General features: G+C 38.7%; 2 protein-coding genes across 2 annotated transcripts; both read left to right on the top strand.

The window, feature by feature from the left end:
- Window positions 1-1,162: 1,162 nt before the first annotated feature.
- Window positions 1,163-1,987, top strand: LOC131613600 (uncharacterized). Its single transcript, XM_058885254.1, has one exon. It carries the CDS (start codon window positions 1,163-1,165, stop codon window positions 1,985-1,987), a length of 825 nt encoding a protein of 274 aa, XP_058741237.1.
- A 17,824-nt stretch (window positions 1,988-19,811) lies between these two features.
- Window positions 19,812-20,834, top strand: LOC131613601 (uncharacterized). Its single transcript, XM_058885255.1, has 2 exons — window positions 19,812-19,905; window positions 20,407-20,834. Exons 1-2 carry the CDS (start codon window positions 19,812-19,814, stop codon window positions 20,832-20,834), a joined length of 522 nt encoding a protein of 173 aa, XP_058741238.1.
- Window positions 20,835-21,603: the final 769 nt, after the last annotated feature.

Here is a 21,603-nt window from a genome sequence, read left to right on the forward strand (position 1 = left end):
AAAATACTTGAAGTACCAGCGTGAGAGAAAAGAGTCTTTGCTGAAACAATGTATGTGTGAAGAACATCATATTTACATTTCATGTTATTTGTTTAGTGCAAAGTTATATTTTAAGTCGAAGTTTATGTTGTTTATGCATTTACTTTATTTCGTTTTGAAGTTATTTACTCATTGCAATTTACATTAGAAAGTTGTATATATTTACAAACTAGAAAGATTATTGAATATGAATCAAATTACTGAAACACTATTTAACAATGTCCTAGGATCAATCTAGTCGATCCTGCGAGTAACCAGATTGTTTAGACATTTTGGAAGACTAGCGGTTGTTTGTCAGAAATCACTGGTAAACAAATTGGCACGCCCAGTGGGACTGTGTCATAGTGTTATCGTCAAGTATTATTCATTTCAATTAGTTTTTAGATTTAGTGTTTTCGTTACCGTCCGTGTTGTATGAACCTTAGGAGTGGTAAAATTTTCGACAATAACCAACCAATACCTAAGAGGAAATATACTAAGAGAATGGCTAACAACACTAACAGAGGGGGACACAAGATCCTCCACAGGGATCGGGAAATAACAATGCTAGTGCAACAAACACTATAGGTCCCAATGCCCAATCACAGCCCATGTCTGCGCCAGCGCATTCAGTGGCCGTGACTGGTCCAATACAAGGATCTACAGGAACGGCCCAGGGAAATAATTCAGCATTCGTTGCCGCTACAACCGCGGCAGCCACTCTGTCGAATGCACAAGTAAGCCAGATACCACCATTTGGCACTCAGGGGACACCACCTCCGAACCAAGGATTCGAAAACCAAATACAATGAAGAGATCAACCTTATGGGATGCCATATTCTTACATGGCAGGTTTAAGTAGTAGTATACCTGTTTACACTGCAGCTAATATGTCAGTTTTTTCCCCATTCCAGAATTCTGGTTCTGGTGTGAATAATATGGGACAAAATGTCCAAATTCAAAGTCTTACCTACACTGACAACAAACAATCAAGCAACATTCTGACAACAGATGGACGCCAGTAATTAAGATATGGTAGGTTTTGTTGGCCAGAGAAATGAGGGCAATCTTTTCTCCTTTAATACAGAACATTAACAGAACCAATCAAGATAACTCTGTGACATGTCAACAATTGTCAGCACAGATGGGTCGAAAAGCAAATTTTTTAGGCCCTCCTGAAACCTCAACGCGTCGAAGGACAAACCAAATAGTCATTCAGGAGGATATACCAACCATAAATCAAGTTCGACCACCAAGACCACCCCCCGAAACAGAACCCGTGAGAGCAGGATTAGAACAACAAGTAGTTCGACAAGATACCCCTGAAGAACAACCAGGGAGGGTAGCGATGGTTAATAGAAACCAAAATGCTGACGAAGTGATTCACAGGGTTAGGCAAAATAATCAGATGGAAACAAATCTAACTGCTATGATAGAGAGGATTATGGCCCAAAATGGTCTGAACACCGGACTTCGAAGGCCAAATTATACCTCTCCTTTATCAGATTATGTTTTACAAACTGAATTACCTAGGGGTCACAAGGTCCCTAAGTTTACCAAATTTTCAGGAGATACTACTGAATCTACCACAGAGCACATAGCCATATATATGATTGAGGCCGGAGATTTGGCGAACAATGAGGATCAGAGGATAAAATATTTCCGTAGTTCTCTAACCAAGAACTCTTTCACATGGTTCACGACACTACCACCAAATTCTATAGATACTTGGTCTCAGTTAGAAAAGTTGTTCCTTGAACAATTCTATATGGGTCAAACTAAGATAAGTCTCAAAGAGTTGGCCAGTATTAAAAGGAAGTTTACTGAACCTATAGATGATTATCTGAACAGGTTCCGTCTTTTAAAGGCTAGATGCTTTACAGTGGTGCATGAACACGAACTAGTCGAAATGGCCGCTGGAGGTTTAGATTACTCTATCAGGAAGAAATTGGACACGCAGTATCTGTGAGATGTGGCCCAATTGGCTGATAGGGTTCGCCAGGTCAAAAGATTAAAAGCTGAGAAGGCTAGGGCGAACAAAAGTTATAAAAAGGAAATGGTTACCTACGTCGAAGTAAACAAAGGAGAACCAGAGATTTCCGAGGACCAATATGGGTTCGAAGATTGCAAAGTGGATCTAGTTGAATTAAAGGAGGTAGGCCCTTATACTTGCAAGATGATCACACCATCAAATGGGAAAAATCCCGTTGAAATTGAAAAGAATGATAAGTTTCCTAAGAAAACATACACATTCAACATAACTAAATGTGATGAAATATTCGATTTGCTTGTGAAAGATGGTCAAATGGTTTTGCCTCCTAACATTAAAATTCCTCCGTTAGAACAACATAAGAAGAGAGGCTACTGTAAATACCACAATTTTTTGGGCCACAAAACTTCACAGTGTTTTCTTTTCAGGGATCTTATTCAGAATGAGATCAAGGAGGGACGTCTAAAGTTTGCAGACAATGGAAGAAATCAAATGAAGATAGACGCCAATCCCCTCAATATTGCTGACACAAATTACACCGAGCCTGTCAAAATCAACATGGTTGACATGGTTGAAGTTGAGGCAAGAGGGAACCCAGGAGATGAAGAAGATGCCCAAGCTGGAAAACAGGTTATTGATGACCTGAAGGAGGATGTCATGTCTGAAGATTCAGTCGAACCAAAGTCTACTGAAGGTCTTGTAGGAGAGACAACTATGGCTACTGAAGGCTAAGAAAGAAATTTGAAGAAATGTAGATTACCCATGGCGCCAACTTAGACACCAACATGGTCAATCTGGACCATTCAACCCCAGAGGTGGCAGCACGCTAAAACTCATAGGAACTGGAGAAAAGAAGGTGAATTTCTGGGAGTGTATCCTAAGCCTGGAGAAAGCCTATTAGGTTTTTTTGTTCGCTACCACAAAGACGAAACTGAATGCTTGATATGTCCCAAGAAGACAGGATAGCCCACATCCAAAATCAAGAAGAGTTACCTTCAAAGTACCATCAAAGGTCTCAGAGCATAAATGGGTTCATGTGGGACCAAAGAAAGACAAGTGGAGGAACTTCGACAATGGATGGAGAACGTCCTGGGCTTATAGAAAGAAGTTTCAAGCATCAGAAAGGGAAGCCGTTATATTGGGGAACTAGGTAAGAACCCTATGTCAAGATCCCAGTGGAGAAGGCACCAAAGACTGAAGAAAGCAGAAAAGGAGACGACTTCGATTGAAATCGGAGAGTTCAGCAACACGAGAACCTTCCCAAACGAAACTCATTCAACCAAACCTCCTGTAGGAAGAAAGATAATCCCTGCTGGGGGAAAATGGATTATAATAAAGCTGAAGAAGAGCAAATGAGAGAAGATGATATACCTACTAATAACTTCGATTCTGATGGAGTCTCGTCTTTACACATGAATTCTTGCAATGTGGTCTCAGTGTTACCACACGAATACAACCAGGAAACAGAGATTGACGAGGATGATGAGGTCGATGCAGCAAAAATGGCAAAGCATAAACCCGTGTGTTACTACGTCCTCAATAATGGCGCCATCGAAGAGCAAAATGCCCAGTTCGAGCGACCGCATCAAGGGATGTAAAATCACCTCAAGCCCCTCTATATAAGGGTCAAAATCGAACAGGTAAAAGTGAATAAAGTACTGGTAGATGGAGGAGTTGCGGTGAATCTCATGCCTCAATTTATACTGAAAAAATTGGGAATGTTCGATACAGACGTAAAACCTCATAACATGGTGTTATCAAACTATGAAGGGAAGATAGGACATACTGTGGGAGTAATTCAAGTTGACTTAACTGTGGGATCAATCACGAGGACTACTATGTTCATGGTGGTACCAGCGAAGGCCAACTACAACTTGCTCCTTGGGAGAGAATGGATCCACGGTGTTGGGGAAGTACCTTTGACCATGCATCAGAGGGTATTGTTGCACCCCAATTTTTGACATCTGAGATCCCACCATAGCTTAAATATTAGGATCATCATTATCATTATAATCATCATGCATTTATCATTTGCTAACCAAAAATACAAAAAATTGTTGTTTGTTGCTTGTGACCTAAGACAAGAGACTGACTAAGAAGAAATTGAGCAAACTAGGGTTTTGAGGACCACAAAGAAATTCAAAATTATTCTATGATTCAAAGGGTTCTTCAATCAAAATCAAAACTCAAGGATAGGTCAATGCAAGATTAATCACCTTCAAGTTCATCAGAAGCTCCAATTAGGGTTTTTGACCTAATTTTTATGGAGGGTTGACTTTTAATCAGGAGATGGTTCCAAGAATCAAAATATGATTCAAGGGCATCCAAATCAACATTATAGTCCATTCATATCATTCATTTGAAGAGGAGATCCTGATTCATAAGGAAATCACAAAACTACAATTCATCTGGAAAAAGTCAACTGTGCAAGTCAACCTTTGACTTTTGAGGGAAATAGTCAACTATGGACTTTAAGGATCCAAATCATCATCATATGGATATTGAAGACATTTGATCAGCGAAAATTCAAAGAATTCATCAAGAATCAAAAAGTCAACAAAAAGTCAAATTAGGGTTTTTAAGTGTATTTTAACCTAATTCATGGATCTCCAAATTTTGCTTACACACTCAAAAATCTCCCAACATGAAAGTTGTAGATCTCGGCAAAACAAACAACTTATCATAATGGAACTTTTTTCAAAAAGTGATTATTTTGAGAGATATGGAATTAAGAAAATAATTTTCAAGTGTTTTTGTAATATCCCATATTATGATCAAGCATGATTATGAAATACTAAGAAAATATTATAGATTAATTATGCATTAAGAAAGATTGGTTGGAGTAGAAGGAAATTGGTTAGGAACTAACCAAGTGGCAATGGTGTAAATATGATTTAGTTGGAGGGCAATTGAGACAATTAACCCTATGCATGTGAACTTAAGGCTTGTTTGGATTGATAGTGATTCATAAATCAGATTTTTGGGAGAAAGAAGAAAGGAATAGCCATTGAAGCAAAGAGAAGGAAGGGAGAACTCATCTTCAAGTTTCTATTTTCGCAACACTTGGTACAGCTCCACTAAATCAGGTATAACTCTTAACTCGTAACTCCTATCGTAACGATTCTGGTCCCATTGGAAAGCTAACGAATTTCTCTTTGATTTGCACCTATGGTTCGCATTTATAACTTCTGTTTTGAAGGAGAAAAACGAGTTTGAAGTTGGGTGGTCAATGTTGAATGTGTATGAAGGTGAGCTACGAATTTCTTGCTAATGGAGATGGAAGTTTGAGCAAGAGGGAGATGCAATAGTAGCAAGAGCACCATCTCAACCTCTATTAATCCAAGGTGAGTCCTTAGTTAGAGACTTGGGGAAAATTTGTGGGAAATTGCATGTTGGGATTTGGGTGTGAGTGATAACTCCATGAACCCATAATGATAAATGTGATTAATTGCTAATTGGTAATTTTATGTAATGCATGCTTGCTTTAATGCTTAGATGGTGTTTTATGTATGTAATGTGTACATTAGATCACTATTGCATGTTGGAAATTAGTTTAGAATTGAATCATGATGCTTGGAATTGATTAGGAGTGCTTGGGACTGGTTTAGAACCCTTAGAAATGCAGAAAATTGATTCTGCTTCAGGGTAATCGGTTATTGGCATTTGGGTAACCGGTTACTCTGTGTAAATTTGTGTTTCTGGACATTTTTTTATGCCAGTAACCGGTTACTGGCTTCTGGGTAACCGGTTACCTTGGGCGCAGAGGGAAAAATCAACAAACTTCGGAAATTCGTAGCTTTCGGCTCGGGTATCGGAATTGCGCAAACTTTATATCATTGGAAAGCTAGCGATGTGTACTTTCTAATAAAATTGGTCCCCAAACCAGAATTTTTGATTTAATAGTAGTGGATCCCCATTTAGTGAATCAATGAATTAGTATGGGAACTTATGTCTTTACCAATTGATTAATAATTATTATGTCATGCATTGAATAGAATGCCTATTGCTACTATGAATAGTATATCCATGTTTGAAAATGTTATGCCATTATGTATGATACATGGAACCTGTGGACACCGTCGTTTTGGTTAAACAAACGGAATTGATTGTATTGTGTGATTGACGCTTGTTATGCGTGTGGTATGCTAGAATCGAAGTGGGCCACTACTAGGTGGTAAGGCACCATTGTATATGGACTAGTTTCCAATTACCATTGCGATGTGCTCGTGAGAGTCTATGAGGCGTGTCTCACTTGCAGTTAACACATTGGCGTTCTTGGTATACACACCTGAACTACCGTTGCAGTGTGCTCGTGAGTTTCCGTACAGGGTTTTACTCACTTGCCGTTAACACACTTGCGTGCTCGGTATGGTGGCGTTATGCGGCTAAGTAAGCCTACGCATAACAGGTAAACCATCTCTAGTGATGCCAAGTAGGCTATATCATTAGGTTCCTACCCGGATGGGCTCATGCGTCGAGACGGCGTGTTGCACTTGCCGTTAACACCACGTGCGTACAGATGGTTAATGGGACGGTGTCGCCTCTTAGGCAAGGTCATCTCGCAGCCATGTAGGCCTGTGCGAACCCATTTAATCACTCTTGCAGGGTGCTTGTGCAAGTCTCTTGGCAAATAGGCATGGGTGAACCCACCGAGGGTGTGTGTGCAGCCTTGGTAGTTTGGTTGTTACCACTTCTGGATTCCCCGTACATGGGTATGGGTCTGCATACATGTTTGAGTACTATTTGTGTACTTGTGATATGATGACTCCTATGGTGGACGAATCATGTGTTTGCTCCGTATTTGTACCGGATGTGAGGACAACCCCGGATCAATGGTGGATTCAGTTTTGATGCATGTACCCTGTAGATCCGAGTGGACCCATAGGATAGGAGGACTTACTGAGATTTAGTAATCTCACCCCAATCAACTTATATTTTTTTCAGGTGCAGTTTAGTAGCGTTTGGTCAGTAAAAGGTTTGGACTGAAGACTTGGAAGTGGTGTTGGCTCGAAGACCTCGTTGGTTTTGACATTCCGCTGTGCGAGATCCATTGAAGACTGATGTATTATGCTTCTTAGTAGAATTTCATGTTGTACTTTATATGGATCTTTCTATAACTATAGCTTTTGTATGTACTCAATATCAATTTTAACGTTTCATGCATAATATACTAGTCAGTTATGTATGGGGTGTTACAGTTGGTATCAGAGCAGGTAGATTCTCGGCCGAGCCATGAGACATCACTAGCAATTCATTTCCTCCTCACATGTGTGCGTCGCTAGCCTGATCTTACTAATATCTCATTCAGTTGTTGAAATTGATCAACTCATCAACCGAGTGTGAGACAGTAGAATTACGACAGAGCCGCCACGAGGACTCGTAAACTTGTAAGTATTGTGAACCCAAGTAGTTGGAGTGGGATGAGTAATGGATTGTTTGGATGGTGTAAGTGGATAATATTGGAGTTGTCAGAATTAAGAGGAGCGTTTGACGCAAAGGAGTAATACCCGAACTACCAAGGTGTGGATGAAGACAGCTAGAACCCCCAGGATTTTGATTGGACGAAGTGAACTTTCTCTAAGTCTTGGTAATAGAAAAGGGAAATCCAAATAGGATTGAGTAGGAGCCTCGTAAGTGAGATTCTCCGAAGGTATTGAGCTGGGAATTAGTGGGATTCAGTATTGATGATGCTGCCGGTGTTAGGTGTGATTGGTGAGCTGATAGAACAGAATAACCTTTGGAAATGCGGATAGGGGAGTCAGACCTTTTTGATTGCGCTGGTACGGACAGTAATTGGATGGGCGGAGTATTAGATCTTGATTTAACTCGAAGTACCCTAAGCGAGAGTAGTTACCTAGTAAATGTTGGTGGAAGGTACGAGTGTGGTAACTTACGATTGGGCGAGGTTTGAATACCCGGTCGATGGAAGAGGATATGTATTTCTGTTCTTATCATTTTATATTTAAGTTCTAGAACTACGCTAGATAGAATATGAAATGATGAAGAAGCGTGAAATGCAGTAACCTAAGTTCTTTGTTAGTTGTTGTTCGTCTGACCCCGAGTGAAGCCATAGAACTACACTTGGCGTTGGGCGTTCAGGCGAGTAGGAACTAAGATCTATCTGGAACGTCAGCAGGATGATCGCAGTTGCATTGGTTGTTAGGAACCATAGTATTCCTATCTGGACTGAATTATCCTTGGAATCTCATGCATGCGTGGGACGAGTGGGTACGCGCACTGCATAGTAATCCGAAGTTGAACTTCAAATCTCCGTGCTTGCCGTTTTGGCTTTCCGAGTAAGTAAACCTTGGTGTGTAGCACTCTCAGGTTTTAGCATCCTGAGGAGTGTGATTCGGAGGACTTGAGGAACGATGAACCTGTTGGAGGCCTGTTCAGACACTTGTCGGTTGCAACTATAGGATATGCGTGGGGATCATTATACACCACTGAGGTAGGTTACCTGGATACATGGCCTCGGAGTTGGACCACCATGTTGGTACTACCAGACGGGTATAATGCCACAGTATCGCTATCGTGCACAAGATGTGTGAGTCATCCTTTTTCCGACGTGTGTGGGACAAGGGTGATCCGAAGCTGAAGGTAGAATTCTGATGTGATACTCATGAGACGCAGGTCTAGACTCTCATAAGAAATGTGGGATGAGGATCCATATGTCATGCTCGATAGTAGAGGAATAACTAGGCAGACGCTGGTGAAATGGATCAAGATCCAATACTATACTTATGGAGACTCTGGGTGATCGTGATTGCGTGAGTTAGTATCAGATTGTACCTTGGGGACGTTCTCGTTTCGTGAAGTGTTAAGTTGGCGATTTTACAAGAGTGTCTAGAGTGGGACTCATGTGCGGTCATGATATCCTGGTCAGCATGGTGAGTGGCTATCGTGTACCATTGGCGACCGGTGATGGAATATGTGAATTTTATTTTGGAATAGTTTGATGTGTGACGTATCTGGTAAAGTGTATGTAGATACTCTGGGTGAAGAAATCTCAATCTTGGTAAAGCATGGACATTTTGGTTTGAGAACTGCTAAGGAGTTTATAAGAGAGATGTTCGAAGTGCAAAGTGAAATTTCTTGCATTGCGGCTACACTCTGACTGTTAGAAGCACCACAATGAAGGATGCAACCGCCGAGGAAGTCAGTTTAGTTCAGAGGTGGAACAAACATTAGATGACTGTGTGAATGGAGTGTGGCTATGGGAGGATTTTATATCAGTAAGTCGCACGAGTTATCAGAGGTGATACCACACTAAGAGAATGAAGGTTTATGGTTGGGTAGAAGTTGTGTAAAACTGCTAGAGTTATCATGAGCTGCAGTACGTCATGAAGGGTTCCATATACCGGTCGAGAAACAAAGATTTGTTAGAATGAAAAGCATAGCAGTTATACGCTGTGGAAATCAGTGACAAGGACGGACCTCTAAGTCAGTGAATTTTTGGGTTTCAATGTCCTGAGATCGAAACGTGTACCTAAGTTGTGGTAGATGAACTATATGAAATGGCAGAGTAAGTAGAAGCTTGATTCTAGAGAGTACGCAACTTCAAAGAGTAGTAGTCGATGATGGATGTATATGGAGTTCTGGCACGTGTTGTAATTGGACACTGTGGAATAGGGATTATTGTGTATTAATGGAAACCAAGTGAATTATGGATATAACGTGATTCAGAGGATTTCAAGGTGTGTGGCTTATTGGAATCAGAGTAGCGCAACGGATCAAGGAAGAATCAGATAAGTCAGAGGTAGAAATGAATGGACTAATTGTAGGATTTTATGTTGGGATGAAAGTATTTTCCTAAGGGAAATTGTCGAAGCGGGGTTTCGTTCATTCCAATCACTCGAGGATCCACCATAAACTCGAGAGGTGTTGTCAATGGGCCAACTTGGAAATACTTTTTGTGGATGGCATGCAGTCCGACGTTCGTAGGTCATCAGTTTAGCTTGCAAGTCACAAGGGTTGGACTGAGTATCAGACCGTCGAAATGCTGAAGGCTAGAAAGGACATTCAGTTGGCGCAAGTTCTTTGTAGTTATACCTTGTGCACTACGATTGTGCAGGAAGGCTTGGACAATGGTTACAGGTCAGCCGTTGAATTTCGCCTCTCCTCAGTAGAATCTTGTGTGAAGTTGTCGAATGTCAAGGCTATAGTTGCAAGATGATTGCACCTTCGCGGTTTACAGTGACAGTTGTTATGTCTAAACTGGAGTAAGAGTTAAAGTAAGGAGATTCAGTTGTATAAGTAAAGGTAAATTTGGGACAATCATCCTAAGACCTTGGGAACCAGAAGTTGAGACCAAGACATTTGGCTAACGCCTAATGACATTGTATGGACTCGAGTGGAGAATAATTTGAAGTGTTGTCGCAGAAGTGATGTTGTGGCGGTAATTCTCAAATGGGAAGTAATTCAAGGAGCTGAGTGAATCAGTAACGTTTGTTGAATAAGGGTGAACACACCAGAGAATGAAACGAAGGAAATCCGACATGAGTGGATTATTAAAGTTTTTGAAGTTTTGGAGATTCAGTGCAGAGCAGTGAAGGTCAAGGACCCTAGAATGATCTTTCCCCAGATATGTCAGAACAAAGTATCTGGATAGACGTGTTGCTTGAGAGTCAAGGTTCTAACCATGCATAGTGGGACGCAGGTGTTTTGGCAGATTATGTTTCTTCGTATGGAATGACCCTCAGACATAGTAGTGAGATTATCAGAAGAGAAATGTAAGGAATATTTCATCCCCTAGTTGGTATAGATTTGGACACGTTGTTTCCGTGGTGATCAGAAAGAATTCGAGGACGAATTCTATTTAAGGGGAGGAGAATGTAATATCCCATATTATGATCAAGCATGATTATGAAATACTAAGAAAATATTATGGATTAATTATGCATTAAGAAAGATTAGTTGGAGTAGAAGGAAATTGGTTAGGAACTAACCAAGTGGCAATGGTGTAAATATGATTTAGTTGGAGGGCAATTGAGACAATTAACCCTATGCATGTGAACTTAAGGCTTGTTTGGATTGATAGTGATTCATAAATCAGATTTTTGGGAGAAAGAAGAAAGGAATAGCCATTGAAGCAAAGAGAAGGAAGGGAGAACTCATCTTCAAGTTTCTATTTTCGCAACACTTGGTACAGCTCCACTAAATCAGGTATAACTCTCAACTCGTAACTCCGATCGTAACGATTCTGGTCCCATTGGAAAGCTAACGAATTTCTCTTCAATTTGCAACTATGGTTCGCATTTATAACTTTTGTTTTGAAGGAGAAAAACGAGTTTGAAGTTGGGTGGTCAATGCTGAATGTGTATGAAGGTGAGCTACGAATTTCTTGCTAATGGAGATGGAAGTTTGAGCAAGAGGGAGATGCAATAGTAGCAAGAGCACCATCTCAACCTCTATTAAGCCAAGGTGAGTCCTTAGTTAGAGACTTGGGGAAAATTTGTGGGAAATTGCATGTTGGGGTTTGGGTGTGAGTGATAACTCCATGAACCCATAATGATAAATGTGATTAATTGCTAATTGGTAATTTTATGTAATGCATGCTTGCTTTAATGCTTAGATGGTGTTTTATGTATGTAATGTGTACATTAGATCACTATTGCATGTTGGAAATTTGTTTAGAATTGAATCATGATGCTTGGAATTGATTAGGAGTGCTTGGGACTGGTTTAGAACCCTTAGAAATGTAGAAAATTGATTCTGCTTCAGGGTAATCGGTTACTGGCATTTGGGTAACCGGTTACTCTGTGTAAATTTGTGTTTCTGGGCTTTTTTTTATGCCAGTAACCGGTTACTGGCTTCTGGGTAACCGGTTACCCTGGGCGCAGAGGGAAAAATCAGCAAACTTCGGAAATTCGTAACTTTCGGCTCGGGTATCGGAATTGCGCAAACTTTATATCGTTGGAAAGCTAGCGATGTGTACTTTCTAATAAATTTGGTCCCCAAACCAGAATGTTTGATTTAATAATAGTGGATCCCCATTTAGTGAATCAATGAATTAGTATGGGAACTTATGTCTTTACCAATTGATTAATAATTATTATGTCATGCATTGAATAAAATGCCTATTGCTACTATGAATAGTATATCCATGTTTGAAAATGTTATGCCATTATGTATGATACATGGAACCTGTGGACACCGTCGTTTTGGTTAAACGAACGGAATTGATTGTATTGTGTGATTGACGCCTGTTAATCGTGTGGTATGCTAGAATCGATGTGGGCCACTACTAGGTGGTAAGGCACCATTGTATATGGACTGGTTTCCAATTACCATTGCGATGTGCTCGTGAGAGTCTATGAGGCGTGTCTCACTTGCAGTTAACACATTGGCGTTCTTGGTATGATTAACACACCTGAACTACCGTTGCAGTGTGCTCGTGAGTTTCCGTACGGGGTTTTACTCACTTGCCGTTAACACACTTGCGTGCTCGGTATGGTGGCGTTATGCGGCTAAGTAAGCCTACGCATAATAGGTAAACCATCTCTAGTGATGCCAAGTAGGCTATATCATTAGGTTCCTACCCGGATGGGCTCATGCGTCGAGACGGCGTGTTGCACTTGCCGTTAACACCACGTGCGTACAGATGGTTAATGGGACGGTGTCGCCTCTTAGGCAAGGTCATCTCGCAGCCATGTAGGCCTGTGCGAACCCATTTAATCACTCTTGCAGGGTGCTTGTGCAAGTCTCTTGGCAAATAGGCATGGGTGAACCCACCGAGGGTGTGTGTGCAGCCTTGGTAGTTTGGCTGTTACCACTTCTGGATTCCCCGTACATGGGTATGGGTCTGCATACATGTTTGAGTACTATTTGTGTACTTGTGATATGATGACTCCTATGGTGGACGAATCATGTGTTTGCTCCGTATTTGTACCGGATGTGAGGACAACCCCGGATCAATGGTGGATTCGGTTTTGATGCATGTACCCTGTAGATCCGAGTGGACCCATAGGATAGGAGGACTCACTGAGATTTAGTAATCTCACCCCAATCAACTTATATTTTTTTCAGGTGCAGTTTAGTAGCGTTTGGTCAGTAAAAGGTTTGGACTGAAGACTTGGAAGTGGTGTTGGCTCGAAGACCTCGTTGGTTTTGACATTCCGCTGTGCGAGATCCATTGAAGACTCATGTATTATGCTTCTTAGTAGAATTTCATGTTGTATTTTATATGGATCTTTCTATAACTATAGCTTTTGTATGTACTCAATATCAATTTTAACGTTTCATGCATAATATACTAGTCAGTTATGTATGGGGTGTTACAGTTTTACTTGGATTTTTTCTTAACTTTATGGCCATTTTCTCAATGATCCAAAAGGATTTTGAGGAAACTTTTAACTACTCATTTGAAGTATGTAGCAAGGGCTTTCCAAAGCTTTAAGTAGAAAATCCATGGCTCCATTCATGAGATATGATTTTGTCAATATGGCACCATGAACACTTGAAAATGAAGAAGAACATGAAGAAAGTGAAGAAGTTACGAACCAAACTTGTTCAAATTTGAAAGATTCCTTTCTTGCAGCCCATATAACTTGTTCAAAGCACCATAATCAGAATATTACACTTTCTTTTGAGCTATAATCCAAGTGTTTAAGCCATTATCCAATTGATCATTCCATTAATGGCACAAAGTTAACACTTCCATTCTAGTAAAGTTAGCTTTATGCACAAAGTCCACTCCTTGAGCCACTACAATGTCTCTTCTGCCTCAAAAGCAAGTCAAAAACCACAAGCAAGCCTCTAAGATCAAATCAAACCCTTGCAAGCATGCTTAAAGCTTTGTACCTCGCCATTGAAACCATAACTTTCTCATTTATTCACAAACAAGCAAGATGGTACACAAGTCACATGTGAACTTTAAACTCTAAACTTTTGCCATCCACAAACCCTAATTCTTGCCTATAAATAGAGGACCTTGCCTCTTGGATCAATTACACCAGAATTCTCCAAGTCATACCTCACTTGAAATTCTCCATTTTTCCATCTTTTCACTTTTATAGTGAATTCTTGTTCTAAGAGTTCTGGGTGTCAACTAATGGTTTAGACAACTTCTAAACATCATTTAGAAGGTGTCTATACCTTCCTTAGCCTTCCAAACACTTCCAAACCAAAAATCACTTTTTAACCTCCATTAAAGCTTTCTTTAAGCTCATTACAAGCCAAAACTCCAACCAAACACTTAGCCACTCAAATAACCTTTCGCATAGCTTCTATATCACATATAGAAATTGTCCATAACACCCAAACAACTACCAAAGGCCTTGAACCAGAAATCACCATTTCAAAACTCCATTAAAGAACCTTTGAACCCAAACTTGCAAAAACCAATTCCACTCATGCGTTTTGAGGCTTTATGGTTTAGATAGCTTCTAAACATCATATAGAAGTTATCCAAACATCTGCATTTGATCTGTAACACCATTTTCCTAGCACACTAACCATAACTTTTTCAGGTTTAAGGTGAAATCGAATTTTGAGTTGCAGGGACTTTCAAGCAAATCTAAGCATTGCAATTGCTTCCTGGTGGTTTGTTGAAGCTAAGTGAATACTTGAGGCATTCCCAGGTCCTCTAACTTGCACTCCAGACCTCCATTTTCAGAGGTATGTAACTCAACTTCGAGCTCCCTCAAAAGGATCTCAATTCATGTGCTTCTTGTTACCAAAATGATCTATTTTACATGATGATTAATAGACCTAAGGTTTTGATCATTGATTGTTCATATTAGGAGTTTAATTTTAAATTTCAATTTAAGGGTTCATAGATTAATTCCATAAATTCTCATGTTTAAATATGTTTAAATGTTTGTTAATCATATGGTTGAGTTCGTGGTTAAATGCTGATCATTTTGATGTCTTGTTTTGTTTAAATTGATTAAGTTTTGATAAAATTCAAACTTGGCGCCATGGTTGTGTTAATGTTGTTCTTCGTGAGTTCAAGGAAGAAGATAAAGTCTGGAAAAATTCCATTCATGACCAAGTTTATCTTATATTTATTGCAAGGCGTGTATTGTTTGAATACATCGTTAGCTCACTTGGTCATCAGCGCGCATTTAGTCCTTTCATGTCCCAGGTCTGGGGTTCGAATCCTCCTCGCCCCAGACCTTTTGTTCCTTTTTTATTTTTAACATTTCTAACTTTTTTTAGTATGTAATGAAATGGGATGGGCCTAATGATCAGAGCGCGCGCTTGGCCCAGTGGTTAAGTTTTGTGTTGCAATGGTGAAGGTCCTGAGTTCAAGCCTTGTGAGGACCATTTCTTATTTTTTTATCACTTGTTTCTTTAGTTTCTTCATAAACTTTGAAAAATCACCAAAAATAGGTAAATTAGTCTTTTTAATCCCTTCTTTTTTGCGTGTTTTACTTACTTTGAGTATTTTCATACCATGTTAAAAAATCACAAAAATATTTATTTTATCATCATTTTAAAATTAATCAAAAACAAGTCTTTTAATATATGAAAAATCAACAAAAATATGTTTCCCTTTGAATATTTTTCTAAAGTGACTTAGTATAATTTTTTTAATACTTATTTAGGGTTAGGTTAGAGTGTCATTCACTTATCTATGTACCCTTATACCATTTCTCTTAAAGAAATTGGTATTTAACAATTAAAATTAATAAGTTTTAGGTGTATGCTTCAAAACCCTAATTTCAAAACCCTAATTTGAAAATCTTTAGGTTTAAAACCCTAACCAAAAAATTTGCAACATGTTGATCTTTGTTTATCCATGTTTATTTGTGCTTGTACATACTTGTTGATTTTAATCCATGCTTTGTACTTAATTGTTATTTAAATATCATCTCTTATTTATTTTGTTTATCTAACCCCATGTTTAATCATCACATTAATCATTCATCATTCATACATGAGTTTGAATCCAAGGGTTTAGATACATCCATCTCTTGCTTGTTAACACTCACTTGTTTGTTCTTGTACATCCATGAGGTATTTATTGTTAATTGTTTAAGCTTGATGTTTTATCCAAAGGATGTGAATGATATTGACTAAATTGTCAAGGTACTTAAATTCTTTTCCAATCTCTTTTATTTTTGTGTCAAGTATTTTAAAGTTTTTCACTTGTTTAGTGTTTAGTATTGTTAAAGAGTAACCAAACCCTTTTTGTTTTGAAACCTTAGTATTAAGAATAGAATTATTCCCGGTGAAACTTCTCTTAACCCATTGACCTTGTATTTTAAAGCTTGGTCCTTCTTTGATTTGTTTTAAAATTGTTAAGTATTTTAAAGCTTAACCTTTCAAACTTATTAGGTATTTTAAAGCCTAATCCCTTTTCCAAAATTGTTAAGTATTTTAGAGCTTAACCTTTTAAACTTATTAGGTATTTTAAAGCCTAATCCCTTTTTTAAAATTGTTAAGTATTTTTAAAGCTTAACCTTTTAAACTTATTAGGTATTTTAAAGCCTAATCTTCTTTTAAACTTGTTAAGTATTTTAAAGCTTAACCCTCTTTTAAAACTTGTGAGTATTTTAAAGATCACACCCAAAAAGATTTTGGCCACTTTGGCCCCCTTTTTTTCTCTTTTTTTAAAAAGAGGAACTACAAAAGCTCTGACTTCCCTATTGCACTTAAGGGGTATGTAGGCCTAAGATGCGATATCTTATCGAGATCACTTTCTATTTCAAACAAGTTTTTCACATAGGTTTTTCACAAAAAAAGGTTATTTATAAACAAAAGATAATAACACAAAACAAAGAGGTTCTCACGGAGTGCCATGGATATGAGGGGTGCTTAAAACCTTCCCCTTGTATAACAAACCCTCCGTAGCAAGAACTCTGATAATTTTATTAGTTTTGATTTTAAAAACTTCTGTGGGTTTTATCCGCTCTTTCACCCATTCCTTTTTGGAAACAATAAAGCCCGATGGAGACTCTGTTTAAAATGAGCTAAGTCTTCCCATGATTCTTGTCTCACCAATTTCACCGCTACAAGTATCTATCTGGAGAACAGATGGCATAGTAGAAAACATAGAAGTTGACCAAAGTTACTTCATGAACGATGTAAACCAGGTGGATAAGGCAAACTTCGACAGGAATATGGGAAATATAAGCCCATGTGGTCCAGCTGAAGATGTTTATTCCCCAAGCAAGAATGCTCTATACTTTCTGACTCTCCACCCAATTGGTTTTCAATGGAATCGTGAGATCATGGGAGACCCTAAAGAAGGATCAACAGAAATACGGCCTTCGGGCTGGAACGAAGATGTTGATTATGTCTGAGTCTTCATTCTTTGAAAATATTTCGGCCTATATGGCTGAAAACAAAAGAATAGCGGCTCTCAAAGCCAAAATTATTGACATGGTTGTTCAGGCCAAAAGTATTATGCTAAATGATACATGAGAGGGGGCAAAATTAATGCTAGAACCTCCTGAAGAACAAGTACACGAAGATATGCAAAACCAAAGGCTAGACGCTATCTACGATGAAGAACCTTTGGGATTTGAGAAATATCCAGGATCATCAAGCGCAAAGATGTTAGCTCAGGACCCTTTAGAAGAGATTGACCTCGGAGATGGAACCGTGAACAGAGTTACATACATTAGTACTAAACTGGATCCCAAGATGAAAAACAGGTTAATTGAATTATTAAAGAAAAATAAAGATTGTTTTTCTTGGGACTATGATGAAATGCCTAGTTTGAAGAGAGATCTGGTCGAACTAAAATTGCCTATTAAGGATGGCAAGAAGCCCATCAAGCAGACACTAAGACGGTTCGCCCCAGAGATCCTTTCGAAGATTAAGAAGGAAGTTGAAAGACTTCTTCGTTGCAATTTCATCCGAACCACCAGGTATGTTGAATGGATTGCAAATATAGTTCCAGTTATTAAGAAAAATGGTTCTTTAAGAGTGTGTATAGATTTTCGTGATCTGAATGCAGCAACTCCTAAGGATGAATATCCTATGCCTGTGGCAGAAATGCTAGTTAACTCGGCTGCAGGATATGAATATCTTAGCATGCTCGATGGTTATTCCGGGTATAATCAAATTTTCATTACAGAAGAGGATGTTTCTAAAACAGCCTTTTGTTGCCTAGGGGCAATAGGCACTTACGAGTGGATCGTTATGCCTTTTGGTCTTAAAAACGCTGGGCCAACATACCAGCATGCAATGAACTCTATTTTTCATGATTACATTGAAACCTTCATGCAGGTTTATATAGATGACATAATAATAAAGTCTATATCAGATGGAGATCATCTAACTCATCTGAGCCAATCATTCAAAAGAATGAGAAAACATGGCTTGAAGATGAATCCTCTTAAATGTGCATTTTGTGTGCAGGCTGGAGATTTTCTAGGCTTTGTGGTCCACAAAAAGGGGATAGAAATTAATCAGAATAAACAAAGGCTATTATGGAGACCAAAGCGCCATTGACTAAGAAAGAATTGTAATCTTAGTTAGGGAAGATAAATTTCCAGAGGAGATTCATTTCAAATTTAAGTGGTCTAATTCAAGCCTTCTCTCCTCTTCTGCGTCTGAAACATGGAAATTTTGAGTGGACAAATGAACACCAAGAGGCATTCGAAAAGATAAAGCAGTATCTAACGAATCTGCCTATCTTGTCATCACCAAACGGAAAGAAGCCCATGAGATTATATATATCAGCTTCAGACACTACTATAGGTAGTATGTTAGCGCAAGAAGATGAAAATGGCATTGAGAGGGCCATATATCATCTAAGTAGGGTGTTAAATGATGCAGAAACTAGATATACTTCGATAGAAAAGTTGTGTCTATGTTTGCATTTTTCATGTACTAAACTCAAATATTATACAAAGTCAATAGATTTGTACGTATCTTCGCATTTTGATGTTATTAAGTACATGTTATCAAAGCCAATAATGCATAGTCGAATTGGAAAATGGGTTCTAGCCCTAATTGAGTACTCTCTAGTCTTTATGCCTTTAAAAGCTATGAAGGGGCAAATAGTTTCAGATTTTATAGTGGATCACGCAGTGGTCGAAACTCCTCAACTCTTAGTTGAGTTGAAACCTTGGAGATTGTTCTTCGACGGTTCCACCCATAAAGATGGTAGTGGAGTTGGGATTCTACTAATTTCTCCTGATGGAATTCCAATAAAACTCAAGTATAGAACCGAAGGACCCTCATGCTCTAACAATGAGGCAGAGTATTAAGCCTTAATAGCATGACTTGAAGCCTTGTTGTAATTGGGGGAAACTAGGGTCGAAATTAAGGGTGACTCAGAATTGGTAATCAAGCAACTGACGAAGGAATATAAGTGCATCAAGGAGAACATGATCATGTATTTCGTTATTGCAAACAGGTTGCTTAAAAAATTCGAGTATGTAGACATAAAGCATGTCCCTAGAATTAAAAATCAAGAAGCTAATGATTTAGCACAAATAGCTTCAGGAAATAAGATCTCAAAGGAGAAGCTAGATGAATTGGTTGAAGAGGAAAAGCAATGGCAACCAAATTATCTCCAAGTGACTTGGAAAGAAATCATTTAGGTACGCTAACAAAGAGGAATTCCAAGTGTTGGCTATTGATACTCTAACAAACACAGATTGGAGAACTCCAGTTATAGAATATCTTAAAGATCCTTCGTGAGCACAGACAAAAAAACCAAGTATAGAGCTTTGTCGTACGTTTTGATGGGTAACGAGTTATTCAAGAAAACTCCTAAGGGCATCTTATTAAAATGTTTAGGTGAGAATGAGGCGTACTTGATATTATCTAGTGTTTATAGTGTAACATGTGGGGCACATCAAGCAGGACATAAATGAAATGGTTGCTTTTCAGATACGAGATGTATTGGCCTACCATGCTAAAGGATTGTATAGAATTTGATAAAGGCTGTCAAGAATGTCAAATACATGCAGGAATCCAACATGCTCCTGCAAGTGAGCTTCACGCAATTATCACGCCATGGCCATTTAGGGGTAGGGATTTAGATTTAATTGGTGAAATTCGACCTACTTCATCTAAAGGTCAAAGGTACATTCATGTTGGAATTGACTATTTTACTAAATGGGTCGAAGCAGTGCCCTTGGTAAATGTAGATTAAGAAACGGTCATAGATTTCATTCAAAAACAGATATTATATAGATTTGGAATCCCAGAAACTATAACAACAGATCAAGGATCAGTATTTACTGGTCTAAAGATGCAAGAATTCTCAAAAGAAATGGGATTCAAGTTGCACATCCACACCTTACTATGCTCAAGCAAATGGACAAGTCGAAGCAGCAAACAAAGTAATCATTGGTTTGATAAAGAAGCATGTAGGAACAAAGCCAAAAAATTGGCATAAGACATTAAATCAAGTGCTTTGGGCTTGCTAAACCTCTCCTAAAGAAGCAACAATAGTACACCTTTCCAGTTAACGTTTGTACATGATGCAGTCTTACCTGTCGAAATCTACTTGCAATCAGTACGGATACAAAAGCAAGGAGAAATCCCATATAACCTATACTGGGAGATGATGATGAATGAGTTGACAGAATTAGACGAAGAAAGGTTGCGCGCGTTAGAAGTCTTGAGGAGGCAGGAGGAGAGAATAGCAAGATCATATAACAAAAAGGTCAAAGGTAAAACTTTTATTATAAATGATTTAGTTTGGAAAGTTATATTACCTATGGATAAAAAGAATAAGGCTTTGGGAAAATGGTCTCCATATTGGGAAGGACCTTTTCGAATTCTAAAAGCATTTTCAAATAATGCTTATGAGATAGAAGAACTAGCAGAGGATCGAAGGAACCTAAAAGTAAATGGGAAGTATTTAAAGAAATATAAGCCATTTATGCATGAGGTTAAGATTGCAACAACGTAGATATCAGAAGTTAACATTATAAGCTTAAATGGCGAATATATATTTCATTCCAAAATATTCATTTTGCCAAAATGGCTACATATTACGCAGAAGTACAAAAAGTGATGCATAGAACCAAGGATGCATCATCAGTAATAAAAGAACCCTAGAAGATAACTTTAGTCACGTCCAAAACGCAACTTCTCTAGATCTATTTTCCCCCACACTCTGTTGCAAGGAAATCTGATAATCCTGCTGCACGCATCTTTTTGATCACACCCGTCTTGATGAAGATGTGAGTCAGAAGCCTTCCGTAAGGGATGAAAATGACTTCACCATAGCGTGAGCTCATGATAACTTCTTTGAGATAATTGAAAATAACAAGAGGTATGTTGATCTTTTCCATGCGAAGGAGTGGGTATAAGAACCTAAGATCTTCAAGCATTATTCTGTCTTGATCTTCCTTCCTGGGACGAAAGTTAAAAACCAAAACTTGATGCCAGATCCTGCCTATAAATGCAGTAAATGCTTTGTTGGGGTCAGTAAACACCACCCTTAGGACGTCAGAGACAAGCTTGCTATCATGTTCAGCAATGCGAGCTCCAATGGCTTCACACTTAATCATTTTTTAAATGATTTTTGTAGTAATGGTGATAGGGAAGCCAAAGACGTTGGAGTGGATAGTTTCTCTGCCTTCACGGTCTCTGTGGACGGTTGCATTTCTCCAAAAGTTGGCAAGAACATATGGATAAATAGGTCCATCCAGGATGGTTAGGTAATACTCTAAGTT

The sequence above is a fragment of the Vicia villosa genome, linkage group LG6, assembly GCF_029867415.1.
Source record: "Vicia villosa cultivar HV-30 ecotype Madison, WI linkage group LG6, Vvil1.0, whole genome shotgun sequence".
Lineage (NCBI taxonomy): Eukaryota > Viridiplantae > Streptophyta > Magnoliopsida > Fabales > Fabaceae > Vicia > Vicia villosa.

Bases quoted from the DNA above. Each gene is read 5' to 3' on its own strand.
- LOC131613600 (XM_058885254.1), top strand. From the start codon at position 1,163: ATGGGTCGAAAAGCAAATTTTTTAGGCCCTCCTGAAACCTCAACGCGT.
- LOC131613601 (XM_058885255.1), top strand. From the start codon at position 19,812: ATGTATTGGCCTACCATGCTAAAGGATTGTATAGAATTTGATAAAGGC. The intron at 19,906-20,406 runs GTGAGCTTCACG...TACATGATGCAG, and splicing joins AATCCAACATGCTCCTGCAA to TCTTACCTGTCGAAATCTAC.